The following is a 15,000-nucleotide window of genomic DNA, read 5'->3' as shown; positions in this document are numbered from 1 at the left end:
TCAAAACACAACCATAACACCAACTTAGATTGTACACAAACTCTAAAAAACTACAGAGCTGTCAAAAAACAAGTCTTAAAAGTCTAAAAAACAAACAAACAAACAACAACAGCAGCAGCGTTTCTCTATCGTAGCGCATCCGAAAGCCTAATGGCCCCATTTCCCCCCCGGCCGTCGCGCCATGAACGCCTTTTGGTGTCACGTGACAGAGTGAGCCATGGCGGCCTCCCGCAGACGGCTTCGCTGGTGTCGCTCGGGGATGTGGAGCTTGGTGTTCTACTGTGTGTACCTGCAGCTGCGGCTCGCTGTGACAGAGGAGGCGGACAGCTGCGAGGACCTGCACCTGGGCCAGTATCCTTGACCCGCCGAACTGGCTGAACCGGAAGTAAGCCCCGGCTAGCGCTAGCGTTAGCCGCAGCTAGCTCGGGCTAAAAACATAGAATCCTGCGGCTTTAGTTCGCGTCTTGTGTTGTTCTGACTTGTAGATTGAAACCGAGTGCGTGTCGTTGTGGCGCAGTGTAGAAAATGACTCTGTAAAATAAACTGTATTTGACTTTTGGAGCGAATTATCAGCTTCAGTGCTGATTATTAGCAGTTCTCTGGTGCTAACTGGCAGGTGTCGTCATGTTTCAGTAGTTTAATGTCCACAACCACGCAGCTAACACACACACACTGTCGGTGGGCTCCTTCACTGCCCCTCATGTATCTGTGCAAAGAGCCGAAGATCGACGAGGCCACGCAGGAGCCGCAGAACTGCCGACACACGACGGCCTGGGGTGAGCGGCGTCCCATCGTTGGTCCGCTGAGCTGTTAACCCCGCCCACTGACCTTTGACCCCCCTCCTCTGTGTGACACAGTGGAGTGCTGTCCCGCCCCAAACATCACCTGTCGGCTTCCCAACGGGACCGAGTTCAGGTTCAGTGGGGAGGAGGTGGGCTTCAACAAGACCGTCTCCTGCAGGAACGTGTGAGTATGCACGCACAAACACACACACACATGATGATGATGATGATGATGATGATGATGATGATGAAGGTCTCCTCCCTCCAGGAGTGGCTACTACTCCTACAAGATCGCCGTGGCTCTCTCGCTCTTCCTGGGCTGGCTGGGTGCCGACCGCTTCTACCTGGGATACCCTGCACTGGGTACACACACACACACACACACGCACGCACACACACCTGTGAGTTCACCCTGTGTCTACATCACCTGGGGCCCGTTGCACGAAACTAGGATAAGGGATTAAGCCGGGATATGTTGGTCATCCTGGATGAACTTATCCGTGATCCGGTTGCACAAAAGTAGGATAGGTGGAAGAGCAACATGTTATGGTATAAGTTACCATGGAGATTTATTCTGTGGAGTGAACCTGCTCCAGACCAGGCTAAGTTCTAGGATCTATTTAATCTCACCCTGTATTTCAGGAAACAATCACCACCAACAGAAACCAATCGTTATTCCACTCAACACTGCACATTGTGATCACATTCAACTAGACTCACTGGCATTATTTCAACGTTTGGAATAATTGAATTATATTATTTCAACTTTTGGAATAATTTAATTTCAATCATTAGAGAAATTAGTTGAGATAATGTTGCAATCATTTGATAATTTGTTACATAACTTATACTTTACCACGCATCATATATCAACTCAACTCAACTCAACTTTATTGTCAAACATCACACACATACTGGACATATGTCATGAATGAAATTTCAGTCCTCAAAGACCCACGGGGCAATAGGCAAAAATAAATAAATAAAATAAAATAAGATAAAATAAAACAAATTAAATTATATTAAAATAAGCAAAAGACAAGATAGAGATATAAACAAGACAAGATATAAAAATACACATCCTATATAAACATGAATACACATCAAAGAGTAACATGAGGTTCTTTTTTGTGACAGTTGACGGTCCTGTGAATATGCCTCCAATAATTGATCATGCACCCTGGCTACTTGGCCAAATGGTTGGTGCGCATGACAATGACCTGGGAGTCTGGGGTTTGAAGCCTGCCCAGGCCCTTTGCGTCTTGCCACATTTATTGAGGTTTCTAGTTACACCTCACAAGCTGCAAATTGTTAGTTTATTATCACTGTACTTTTTTTTTTTTTCAATTCAATGTCATGAAATCTACTACCTTAAAGAATAGATATTTCAACTGTTCCCTCTTCTCACGTTTTATTACCATAAAGTGTTTTAATATTTCTGAGAAGTTGCATTTCATGGTACATTAAGTGCATTTCTTCTAACCTTATGAATGATGCCAGAGTTTCAACTTCCAACTAATCAAAGCACCAAGGTAGGATTACAGATAAAAGCATACAGTGTGCATTGAAAGCATGACTCAGCTCTAATTCAATTTTTTTCTTCTTCTTTTTTTCTTTTCCATTTCAAGGTTGAGTTTTCTTATTGTTTTCCTTTTTATTTCGGACTCTAATAAAATGTCTGCAGTCTTCACCTTCTTGTATTGTATGCCCAAATCAGCCAGTTGCATTTGCTGCTGTAGATGCTGGGCATACAATTGTCTGATAACTTATGAGTTCTGTTTACCCGTGACAATTAGCACAGTGGCAATTTGGCATAATGGAGATTTCCTTCCATTAATTCCCACTATGTTGCCAAGATGGCTCTCTCCATACACAGCATCTGAGTCCTCCTGTTACACAAATGAAATTTTGTGTGGGCACCAAATGATGCTAAAACAAAAGGTGAGCAGGCACCTTCTGCATACAATGTACACTTGTGTATCTTAAATATTAGTTAGGGTTACCATTTTGCAGGATGTTCTTGTATTTGATCGCAGAACCTTTTTTTTAAGCTCAAACGGACATTCAGTGAAGTTGTCTATTTATCATTGTTACGGTTTTTTGGAGCTACATTCACACAATTTCACTCACATCTGCAATAAATTCCACCTACAATTTCAACTGGTTCGTAGTCGGAGTACGACTTTGTTTCCGGATATGATTATTATTATTAACTATTATGATCGCAATTGCGATTGTTCCAGCGGAGGAGAGAGTTCGTATTTGTGCACTTCCTACACATTCAGACGGTCTGCGATACTTCGCCACGCTTTTCTCTCTGTTTTAACGCTGTGGTGGTGTTGCCTTTCTTCTGTAGTTCCTCTTATACCTCCTCATAAGCCTCCATGAGGATTTCCGCCTCGGACGGGAAAAGGACGCCGCTCTCGTTGTCATGGCAAATCCTTGATTCTGAGCTCGATAACGGGGGCCTATCTGAGAAAGCCGCGTGCGCGCACTGATCCAGGATAGGTTTCACCTGGCTTGATGAATTCGTGTGCTCTCATCCTGGATGTGTTTTTGTGCAACCGATTAAGCCTGGACACACGTGTTGTGGATTGGTTGAGCGCGGCTCAGTTACTCATCCTGGATGACGGAATCCTACTTTCGTGCAACGGGCCCCAGATCATGTGACAGGAAGTGGTCTCGAGGAAACCTGCTGCTTTAGGCTGTGTCTCAATTCAGGTTCTGCACCCTTGAGACCGAGTGTCCTCCGTCTGAAGGAAGCGTTCTTAGACTTCCCAGCCTAGAAGGACGGACCAAACCCCGCCTCCCCGGTAACCACTCGGGACGGTCTAGCCTTCGGCGTATTTCCTTGTTTCGTCACCGCCGTTCCCTCCTGCTGGCCAACCCCGGAAGTGACATTTTTCTAGTATCAAGCTAACCATTGGTTCGCCATCTAACGATGGCGTTGGATGATCAAATAAATAAAATCCTACGTTAAAAACAATATTTAGATTTATATGTCCACCAGTACATGCCGCTAATTTCAGCTGACTTCCCAGGATCCCACGATGCTTTGCAGCAGCACGCAAAGCATCATGGGATACCCAAGTGCGCGAAGGATAGTGCGGTGCATCCTTGGAATCGGCTAAAACTAGTGCGTATTTCCGAGGGTACATTTTCAGCGTCCTAAGCACCCTCGGGAATTGGGACAAGCCTTCGCGCAGTGCTATGACGCAACTTCCTTCCAAAATGCGCACTTCAATGGCGCAGCACCTGAATTGAGACACAGCCTTACAGTGTGTGTGCCGTTTGAATGAAGCTTTATTGATCTGCAGCGACGACGACGACAATAACAACAGTTGTGATCAACACAACAAGCAGCCTGTTGAGTCACACACCTGCAGACACACGTAGAAACACTGTGTGTGTGTGTGTGTGGGGGGGGGGCTGCCACCACGAACACAGTCAGGCCTGAGGGTGGCACTAGAGTCAGAAACACAGCTGATTGATTGATTGACTGACTGACTGACTGACTGACTGGCTGGCTGGCTGGCTGGCTGACTGACTGGCTGGCTGGCTGGCTGGCTGACTGACTGCCTGACTGACTGGCTGGCTGGCTGACTGGCTGAGCAGTTGATCTTCTCTGAGGTTCTGCTGCTCTCTGATCTTCTCCACCTCCTGCTTGTTTCTCAGGCCTCCTCAAGTTCTGCACCGTCGGCTTCTGTGGGATCGGAACGCTGATCGACTTCATATTGATCGCCATGCAGGTGAGCCACACACACACACACACACACACACACACACACACACACACACACACACACACACACAGCTGGCTCCTGATTGGCTCCCAGGTTGCAGGCTGTTGTCGGGTTGAATCTTTACAGTTGCATCTTTTCACCTGGAGACAAAACCTGCCAGTCAGTTAGCTTAGCTTAGCATAGCATAAAGACTGGTAGGTAGTTGGAAACAACAAGTAAGTTTGTGTTTTTGGATGCAATGGCACACACACACACACACACACACACACACACACACACACACGCACACACACATACACGCACACACACACACACACACACACACACACACACACACACACACACACCCTCAGCTGCTGCTGGACCAGCAGGAAGCAGCTGATGGTGAAGAGCCAACAGTCGTCCACCTTCCTCTTCCTCTCTTGGTGATTTACGCTGCTGGATGATGGGTGCTTCCAGAAGCTTCTAATGGAGGCGTGACTGGGGAACCGCTTCAAGCCTTTTAGATAATGGAGGCTGCAGATTCATCAGGGGGCCAAAAGGTGGCGCCGCTGGATGGCAGTGACTAAACAGGAAGTGCTGTCGATTGAACCTGCAGCCTCTGGCTCCGCTCGCCACCTGTGCTGATGATGTTACAGGTGGTGTGAAAGGCTGAAGCTGCGCCACTCGCCGGCAGCTTCTCCGCCACTGATTGGTCTCCGTTGCGCCCCGTGCAGATCGTCGGGCCGGCAGACGGCTCCAGCTACATCGTGGATTATTACGGCGCCCGGCTGACGCGGCTGACCATCACCAACGACACCTACAGGAAGCCACACCTGGCCCTGTGAGCGCACCTGGACACGCCCACTACCACCCCTCCCACACCCCACAGGTAGGCTGCGAGCTCAGCACTCGAGCAGCAAGTCAGGCTAGCAGCAGGTTAGCATCAGATGAGCAGCAGGATAGCAGCAGCAGGATAGCAGCAGCAGGCTAGGAGCATCTGGCTAGCAGCAGGTTAGCAGCAAGATAGCAGCAGCAGGTTAGCAGCAGACAAGCAGATTAGCAGCATGTTGCCACCAGCAGGGTAACAGCAGGCTAGCAGCAGCAGGTTAGCAGCAGGCTAGCAGCAGCAGGCTAGCAGCAGCAGGCTAGCACCAGCAGGCTAGCAGCAGCAGGCTAGCAGCAGCAGGCTACTCGCAGCACGCTAGCTGCAGGTTAGCAGCAGCAGGCTAACAGCAGGCTAACAGTAGAGTTCTCCTCTCTGAGTTGCTGCTTGGTTTTTGTGTCCTCAGGTTAGACCCTCCTCAGCAGCGTCGTGCTGCACCTTCTTCATCCAGCAGGGGTCCCTCTCACCACGTCTTCAAACCGTCATAACTTTATTTAAACTCTGCTGGTTGTAAATTATTTACTTTTACGTTGGAATGTTTCTTTTTGCAAATAAAGATTTGTGTTAAACAAACAAAAAAAAGAGCACATTTTGTGTTGTTGCCGTCATTGTGTGTCTCCAGTACTTCAGTTAGATCAAGAACATGCTTCACAGGGGACACACACACACACACACACACACACACACAGGTTCCTCCACCAGCTGTCGGTCACATGGTGCCACCTGACGATCAGCTGATCAGCTGATCAATAACTGAAGCTGAATTGTGAAGACGCAACTGTACAACAACAACACAATAAAAAACACATTTGAATAATAATCATAATCACACACACACACACACACAGAGCATGAAATTACAGCGGCGTCGGTTGGAACGCAGAGCAGGAGGAAAGTTTAGTGATAAGCAAGAGTGTGTGTGTGTGTGTGTGTGTGTGTGTGTGTGTGTGTGTGTGTGTGTGTGTGTGTGTGTCGCCCTCAGAATAAAGGGAGGCTGTGGTGTGAGACTGTGTAATCCGGGTGTGTTCATGTGCAAAGTGAGGCCTGGTGTGTCTGCTGATAAGTCTGTAGGGTGTGTGTGTGTGTGTGTGTGTGTGTGTGTGCAGAAGGAGCCTGGATGTGAGTGAGAGTGGAGCTCCACCCGCTGCTCCTCCAGGTGTTTCTGCTCTCAAGGTTCTGCAGCAGTTGTGAAGCTGCACTGACATCTTCATCACCTCCTCCACTCAGACTCAGTCTGGTCCTCAGCAGCTGGAAGATCACCTGGCTGGGGTCTGAACAGAGGTGGGGGTGGAGGTGGAGGAGGAGGAAGAGGAGGAAGAGGAGGAGGAGGAGGAGGACGAGGTGGTGGAGGAGGAAGAAGAGGAGGAGGAGGTGGAGGAGCAGCAGCAGTGCAGGTGAGACCAGGGCTGTGTCTCAGTTCAGGCTCTGCATGCTTGGAAGGCTGCATTTGAAGGCCAGTTGTGTCCTCGCACTGCGTGAAGGCTCCTCCCAATTTACTGAAGTCTGAAGGAGGCTCCAGATGCACCCTTGAAATGCCCCCTACTGTTAGCACCAAGGCTGCACCGTTATTATCCTTCACATCCTGGGATCCTGGGAAGTCGGCTGAAATTAGCGCCATCTACTGGCAAAGACACCACGTATAAATTTAAGTATTGAAATTTCACATCAAATATTCAGTTTTTAACGCAGGGTTTTTACTGATTTGAACATCCAACCAACCAATGGTTAGCTTGATGCTATGAAAACGTCACTTCCGGGGTTGGCCAGCAGGAGGGAACGGCGGTGACGCAACCAGGAAGTACGCTGAAGGCGAGACCGTCCCGTGTGGTTACCGGGAAGGCAGGGTTTGGGTCGGTCCTTCTGGGCCGGCTCCTTGGAGGACGCTTCCTTCAGACGGAGGACGCTTCCTTCCAAGGATGCAGAGCCTGAATTGAGACACAGCCCAGGTCTCCAACCAGACGGCTGCAGGTGCTGGTTGGACCTCTGGCTCTGGACCTGAACCACTGACTGACTGACGGACTGACGGACTGTCTGGTTGTCTGAGGGAAGAAGGTGAGCATAAGGTGAACAGAAGGCGAGCAGGGTCCTCCTGGGAGGAGGTGGGAGGAGGTGACCTGGCAGTGTAAATGTCTCCTCTGCAGGGAGAAGGAAGTCCTGTTGAAAGACCTGAGAGTGAAAACCTGAGCAGGAGACTGTTTGAAGAAGCTTGAGAGGAGGAGGAGGAGGAGGAGGAGGAGGAGGAGCCCAATGATCGCCGCAACTCACTCAGAAAGTACCGGTGCCCATTGTGACATCACAGGGGGTTGATCTCCACAACCAGATACAACAAACAGGTTGATATTGAAGAGGAGAGAAACAGAAACCTGTGAGACGTTCAGCATCTAGAGAAGACACACACACACACACACACACTTCACACACTTACCAGTAGCCTGCTCCCATTGGCCCGAGCCCTGCAGTGGGTGTGGTATTGATCTGAAACACCAGCAGCAATTATATGACTTCACACTGAGCCACACACATACACACACACACACATTGACTCTTTGATTAATGCTAATTTGTGTGTGGACGTGTAGCGCCTTAATCCTCTCCTCTAATTGGTCTTTCATTAGGACTGAGGGCGATGGGGGAGGAGCAGAGGGAGGGGGAGGGGCGTGTCTGCGGCCCTTCCTCATGGTGATGTCACTCCTGTGAGCAGCGCCCCCTGTGGATAAATGAGGCTGCGATTCTGTGATTCATTAAAAAGTTTCCAGACAGAGAAACTTTTCCTCCACCAGCAGCACCAGCAGCACCAGCAGCACCAGCAGGGGGCAGCAGGGGGCAGCAGTGAGCTCCGCCCTGCTGCAGGGGGACCACAGGGGGAGGAGTGACGCTGCTCTATCACCACCTGGCCAGAGGTCAAGGGTCAAGGGTGTCTGATGATGACGAGTCTGTGTTGCTGATGGAAGTTTGAACAGTGTGTGTGTGTGTGTGTGTGTGTGTGTGTGTGTGTTTGAGCTGATGCAGTGGTGCAGTATTGACCTGCTCTGTGGTCGTCTCGTCTCCCTGAAACCTGAGAGGATGAAGGTGAAGCTGCTCCCACCATCCAGCCGCCAGCAGGGGGAGAACCCGAGCTCACACACACACACACACACACACACACACACACACACACACACACACACAGTCAGTACTGGTGTGTGTGTGTGTGTGTGTGTGTGTGTGTGTGTGTGTGAGACCCCCACAGTGAGTCTTCTCTGCACCAACAGTGTCAATCCCTCTTGACTCTCACTCCACCCACATGGGAGGGGTGGGGTCAGAGTGGGCGGGGCCAGAGTCCAGATCTGCAACAACTCAAAAAAATGTCATCAAAAATACAATGGAATGGAAATATAAAAATCTAAACAGATACTGTATATATATATATATATACACACATATGTACTGTATATGTACACAGTATTAAATCATATATAATACTGTATAATAATGTGTATGAGAATCTCCATGGATCAACAGTGCTCCCAGTGCTCCCAGTGATCCCAGGGCTCCCAGTGCTCCCAGTTGGCTGCAACCAGTATATTTCTAAGGACGCCTGGTGTGGACAGCGTTTGGTGTTTAGGCTCACCGCTAGGGGGCGTCCTCAAATAAACCAAACAGGAAGAAGAAGAAGAAGAGGGTGGAGCAGGCATCCAGGTTTGGGTGCACACGGCCACAGTGGCTCACTGGCAAACTCAGGAGAGGGAGGGAGAGTGAAAGACGCTGTTTCTCCTCCACATATTGCACACTGAACCTGAACGCTACCTTTGTGAAACAGACTACACCAAGCGTGGCCAAGCTACGACATGGGGGCCATATGCGGCCCGTTAAGCTCTTTAATGCGGCCCTTCAGCCCAACTTGAAGAGTTGATATTAATAATGAGTCATCAAACAGCTGCATCTCCTCCATGTTTGCAGTGTTTGCAGAGTCATTTCAATAAAGAGCTAAAACCCTGGTGGTCCAGATGGTTCTGGATGGTTCTGGGTGGTTCTGGATGGTTCTAAGTGCTAAACACCCTGGTGGGGCTTCTAAGACACTTACTGGGTTGCAGCTTTGCTTCATTTCCCATCGACATTCCAGCAACATGGTTTCTCCATGATATCCCATGATGCATTGCTTCCTCACCACAACACTGCATCCACCTGTTGCTGCTCCGCTGCCCCCTCTGGACTCCAGACGAGAGCTACAACTCTTTGTCAGGCCACTGGAGATCACTGGAAAGCTCAGGAGAGGGAGGAGGGGGACACTGCAGTGTGAAATCAAACCACTCGGTGTCGCTGTGTCTCCTTCCAAAAAAGTCTCTTTTAATTTTTCTTATATGTTGTGAGTGAATCAACACTGTGCAGACACAGCAACAGACCACAGGGAGGCGCTGGCGAGAGCGGTAGCGTCTTTATTTGTCAGCGTCGATTGCATAGGAAATGCACATTTTTTTAACTTCCAGTAGATTGGCTCTGTGGACATGATGTCACTGGTGGGGGGAGGGGGGGAGGGGGTGGGGTAAGGAGGAGGTGAGGAGGAGAAGAAGGAGGAGGAGGACGTGAAGAGGAGGAGGTGAGGAGGAGGTGAGAAGGAGAAGAAGGAGGGGGAGGACGTGAAGAGGAGGAGGCCACAAAATGGCGCCATGTTCCAATTAAAACAAGTCGTAGAGGCACAAGGTTCAAGTCGTAAGTCCCTGGAGTGGGCGGAGCTGAGGTCAGTGGGCGGAGTCTGTGTGTGTGTGTGTGTGTGTGTGTGTGTGTGTGTGTGTGGTGATGAAGGTGATTGGCTGACGGCAGGATGATGGACGCTGGGCTGTGAGTCGGACGTGCTTCAAGCTCTGGCTTTGGCTCAGGGGATCGGTCCTCGGTTAGCCACCGTTAGCTTAGCATGCTGGCTAACTGGCCAATGAGCGACCGACCTAATCACCTGATCAGGTGACCGGGGTTTGATAAATATTGGCGAATCAGCAGGCAGCGCTGGGGAAGTTAAAAAGCCTCCGTTCTCTATTAAAATACATTGATGCTGCAGTTTAGTGGGGGTTGCAGTCTGCAGTGTGGACAGCAGGGGGCGCCACAGGAAGCAAGTGGTGCTGTTCGAGGCTTTTGATTGGTTGGAAAACACTGAGCTCATCAACAAAGTTTCCTGATGGATTGAAAACGTCGAAGTGACTGTAGAGCAGCTGGGGGGGGGGGCTGATCGACCTGGGGGGGGGGGGGGGGCAGCAGCAGCAGCAGCAGCAGGAGGAAGGAGGCTCCAGTCCCACAGAGTCGCTGAGCTCAGCAGCAAATAAAAAGGCCAAAGCAATCGATCCCAGACTCCTGCAGGGGGGAGGGGAGGGGAGGGGGAGGACGTGAGGTTTTTAGTAAAGTTCCTCCTCATTGGCTGTCGTTGACCATGTGTGGGCGGGGTTACAGAGAGCATGCGGGCCATTGGCTATAATCTGGTCATCTGACAGACAGGAAGGCTCCTAGTGGTGGAGGGATGCAAGCTGCTGCTGCTGCTGCTGCTGCTGCTGCTCAAGTTCTTCCTAAACTCTTCAATAAGCCCCTCTCCCCAGCCAGCAACCTGGTCACATGGTGTCTGGGTTGGAGAGAGGGGAGGGGAGGAGGAGGGGCAAAGAACCCGGACCAATGATAAGTAAGACAAGGGAGGCGTGTCCTCCGAAGCTCCGCCTCCTTATTCAACCCTGCTTCCAGGTCCCTCGCTCGGTGGGGGGTGGGGTCGCTATCTGGGAGGGGAGGGGTCACTGCTGCTCTCACGCTGGGTGGGCGGGGGCCTGTGTCCTTAGTTCCGCCCACTCCTCCTCCTCCTCCTGCTGTTTGACAGCACTGAGGCCCCCTGGTGGCTGGTTGGCTGCTGCAGGAGAGCCAAATCAGAGGCCTCGCCCACCCATCATGACTGACGGCTGGTCTGAGCAACACGTTGGCTGATTATAAAGAGTGGGAGGAGCAGCAGGAAGGGGGCGGGGCCATGGGGCCTGATTGGTCCAAAGGGTGGGGCCAACGCCCTTTAGTGCTGATTGGCTGGATTAGAGGAGGGGGTTTAGCTCCTCCCCCCTCAGTAACACCAGAGCAGGTGGAGGAGGGGGAAGGGGTCAGCTGTCAGAGGGGGCGTGGCCTGGGCTCCTCATTTGCATGAAGGCGAGGCTGCGATGAGTTAAGGAGGAGGAGGAGGAGAGGATGGAGGCCAGAGAGGAGGAGGAGGAAGAGGAGGAGGTGGAGGAAGGAAGAGATGGAAAAGGAAAAGAATCATGTTGCATAATCAAGCTGTTTTATTGGCTGCGTGGAATGACTGAACACAAAGGAAGATGCCTGGACACTGGCAGCACTAGTAGTACCGGGGGCATCCAGTGGGCGGCGCTGTTCTCCCATCTCCTAACCTGCTAACCACTACACCTTTAGAATGCAGTCTGAAAAAAAAACAACAACGCAAAAAAAAACAACAACGCAAAAAAAAAACAACAACGGAAAAAAAAAAACAACAACAGAAAAATAAGCGGAGAAAAGGCAGAAAAGTGGGCGGAGTTTCCAGGATCCTTCAACATCACAGGCAGTACAGCAACAGGTGTCACATCCAGTTACAATGCCTCCGCACTTCACAAGCACAGGGAGCGGCACCACCGGCCGTCAATACACAGGAAGACAAGGAATGAAGGAAGGAAGGAAAGAAAGAAAGAAAGAAAGAAAGAAAAGAAAGAAAAGAAAGAAAAGAAAGCAACAACAACAACAACAACAACAACGGTAGCAACAACAAACGAGAAGAAGAAGAAGGAGGAGGAGGAGGAGGAAGAGGAGGAGGAGGATGAGAAGAAGAAGAAGAAGAAGAAGAAGAAGAAGAAGAAGAAGGAGGAGGAGGAGGAGGAGGAGGAGGAGGAGGGAAAAGGTTTCCAAATGGATCCAGTTCCCCCCAACAGAACCAAACAGAACCAAACAGAACCAAACAGAAGAGTTCTACTCGTCGTGGCCTCGGATACAAGAAGCATGAGGGAGGAAGAGTTGACAACACAGTTTGTCCTCATTTAATGCAACGTTTACAAAAAGTGCTGCATTATAAAATAGAGCAGCTTTGAAATCAGCGTCGTCAATGAAGGAGTCAATAAAACTATACAACATACAAAGACCCCGCCCCCTCCTCCGCCTCCTCCACCGCCACACACACACACACACACACACACACACACACACACACACACACACACACACACACACACTGCCCCAGGAATCTATTGCTTTCAATTCATTTCTTCACAGAGTTTTAAAAACTTTTACACACAAACAGCCTGCAAGTCGCTGATTGGACGCTCGGCTGCTTCAAATAAAATCAGTGTCCGTGCAACAGTGTGTGTGTGTGTGTGTGTGTGTGTGTGTGTGTGTGTGTGTTATTTTAAATTCCCTTCTTTGCTCTTTGAAGCCCTGGAAGAAGCTGTGATTGTAATTTTCTCCCACTTTTTTTTCCCTCGTTTGTTTTTATTTATTCGTTTATTTTTCAATATATATTTAGTGCAGACGATGGAGGGATTAATGCCCAACGCACGGCCAAGAACAGAGAGAGCAACAAACAAACAAACAAACAGAGAGCGAGAAGAGAGGAAGAAAACCCTGCACACAGCACTAAGCCAGCACACTGCCTCACCCAGCAGGGGGCAGTGTTTAAAACAGCAGGGGTGGGGGTGGGGGGGGTGGGGGGGTGTTAGGGGTGGGGGTGGGGGGGGGCGGGGTTGTCATTGTCGAGAATGCTGATTTTTTTTTTTCCGCGTGTGTGATGGAGAGAAAGAGCAGAGGTTGAAACTTGTTTAAGGCTCGACTGTGACTAGAAAGTTACAAATATTGAGAATTCAAAGCGTAGCGGCCGCCTGGTTGATTATCAAAAGACAGCAAGGAGGCAAGGGAGGAAGGAGGCAAGGGAGGAAGGACAGAGGGGGGGGGGTTCCCCGAGCGACAGCGGCTCAGCTTGGCTGGACGTCGCTGACGGGGTGACTTCACCATTTTTAGGGACCGACTGCAGAGAGACGACGCCAGTCACGTGCACAACGAAGGAGGAGGAGGAGGAGAAAGGAAATCAGAGGGAGTGAGGGAGTGCAAGCAGGTATTGCATATTTTCACCACCAGTCATCTTGAGAAAAAACGTCTGGGAAGAACGGACGGAAAGAAAGAGAGAGCGAGGGAGACTTGAGAGCAGGTTCTGCTGGGATTTCCAGCCGCGGAATAAAACCAGGAAGTAATGGGGGGTGGGGGGGGGACTAGCCTAGGCGCTAACCCGCTATAGTTAATCTACTCCGTCGAGACCCTGCGAGCGTGAAAACTGGCGAAATGAGGCCCGTCATGCAGCATTTTAGCTTTAGCCACGTTAGCTGCTAAAAAAAGATCATTATTATTATTATTATTATTATTATTATTATTATTATTATGATTATTATTATTATTATTATTATTATTATTAATAATAATAATAATAATAATAATAATAATAATAATAATAATAATAATAATAATAATAACATCTATATCAGAGGCAGCCCGTCCTTAGAAAAACACTGTTAGCTTTGAGACACAATGATTGGCAGCCAACATTGCTGGAACGCGGAGCACCTCTTTAGCATGTTAGCTTTTAGCTCTTTTAGCCACAGCCGCTAAGCTAAATATTTGCTCAGGAGGCTAACGGAGCCGTTAGCTGACTGCCGGCTAGCCGAGACCACCGAGACTGCCGTACCTAGAGGTAGCTAAGCTAAGCTAAAAGCTGGAGCCCCCCCCCCCACCCCCTCCCAGTCTGAGCTAACCTTCTCTTAGCTTTCCCTGTTAGCTTAGCACGGACGTCATTTCAGCCGGTTTTCACCGCGTCGGAGACGGTTTTTCCCTGATTGTAGCTGGTGTAGATCCTCTCTCAACCCGGTGAGAAGGTGATGCTTGGTCTTCATCTTCATCACCGCCACCACTGCTGTGTTCCTCCTCAGCTTTAACGCTGGATGTTGACGTTCCGCTCCGGTGCTTCCTGCCTGACTCGGGCGTCAGCAGGAAGAAGAAGAAGAAGAAGAAGAAGGAGAAGAAGGAGGAGAAGAGAGAGAGACTTTTTCTCCGGGACGAGCTCAAGGCACATCGATGAGGAACGCCGGCGTTTATTATTATTATTATTATTATTATTATTATTATTATTATTATGATTATGATTATAATGGTTATTAATTAACGTGCAAGTTGTCATGAGGAAAACGATTCGGTGAATGGAAAAGAGAGAAAAGAATGGAGGGAAGAAGAGAAAGAACGGAGGAGAAGAGCGCTGGTTGTCTGTGAAGGAGGAGCGACAGAAAAGGAGAAGGAGCTCCCACGTGGCTTCACAATATGGCGTCTTTATGTCCACGACTACGTCATCCTATGAAAAAAAAACCTCCCACTAACACTACAACATGCACTGGCTTGTTTGTTTTTTTTGTTTTTTTTAAAGTCTTTTAAAAACTTTTCACTGTTAAATTATTTCCCTCCCAAACCGACATCCAGCAGGACTGTCGTCACCAGAGAGAGAGAGAGTGTGTGTGTGTGTGTGTGTGTGTGTGTGTGTGTGTGTGTGTTGATATATATACTATAGGAGGACAGGAGGTGATTTTGGGTCTTG

At 49.4% G+C, this 15,000-nt stretch overlaps 1 protein-coding gene across 1 annotated transcript; it reads left to right on the top strand.

Annotated features, from left to right (window-relative positions):
* The first annotated feature begins 183 nt into the window (after positions 1-183).
* Positions 184-5,972, top strand: tm2d1 (TM2 domain containing 1). Its single transcript, XM_076045545.1, has 7 exons — positions 184-356; positions 708-776; positions 858-966; positions 1,051-1,145; positions 4,458-4,531; positions 5,242-5,396; positions 5,797-5,972. The coding sequence occupies exons 1-6, from the start codon at positions 218-220 to the stop codon at positions 5,350-5,352; spliced, it is 597 nt and encodes a 198-aa protein (XP_075901660.1). The 5' UTR covers positions 184-217; the 3' UTR covers positions 5,353-5,396; positions 5,797-5,972.
* Positions 5,973-15,000: the final 9,028 nt, after the last annotated feature.

Source organism: Nelusetta ayraudi, unplaced genomic scaffold (genome assembly GCF_046127955.1).
Source record: "Nelusetta ayraudi isolate G7.1 ecotype Tasmania unplaced genomic scaffold, CSIRO-AGI_Nayr_v1 ptg000084l, whole genome shotgun sequence".
Classification (NCBI taxonomy): domain Eukaryota; kingdom Metazoa; phylum Chordata; class Actinopteri; order Tetraodontiformes; family Monacanthidae; genus Nelusetta; species Nelusetta ayraudi.
This window is presented reverse-complemented; position numbering and strand designations above follow the sequence as displayed.

Bases quoted from the DNA above. Each gene is read 5' to 3' on its own strand.
- tm2d1 (XM_076045545.1), top strand. From the start codon at position 218: ATGGCGGCCTCCCGCAGACGGCTTCGCTGGTGTCGCTCGGGGATGTGG. The intron at 357-707 runs CTTGACCCGCCG...CCCTCATGTATC, and splicing joins CCTGCACCTGGGCCAGTATC to TGTGCAAAGAGCCGAAGATC. The intron at 4,532-5,241 runs GTGAGCCACACA...CGCCCCGTGCAG, and splicing joins TCATATTGATCGCCATGCAG to ATCGTCGGGCCGGCAGACGG.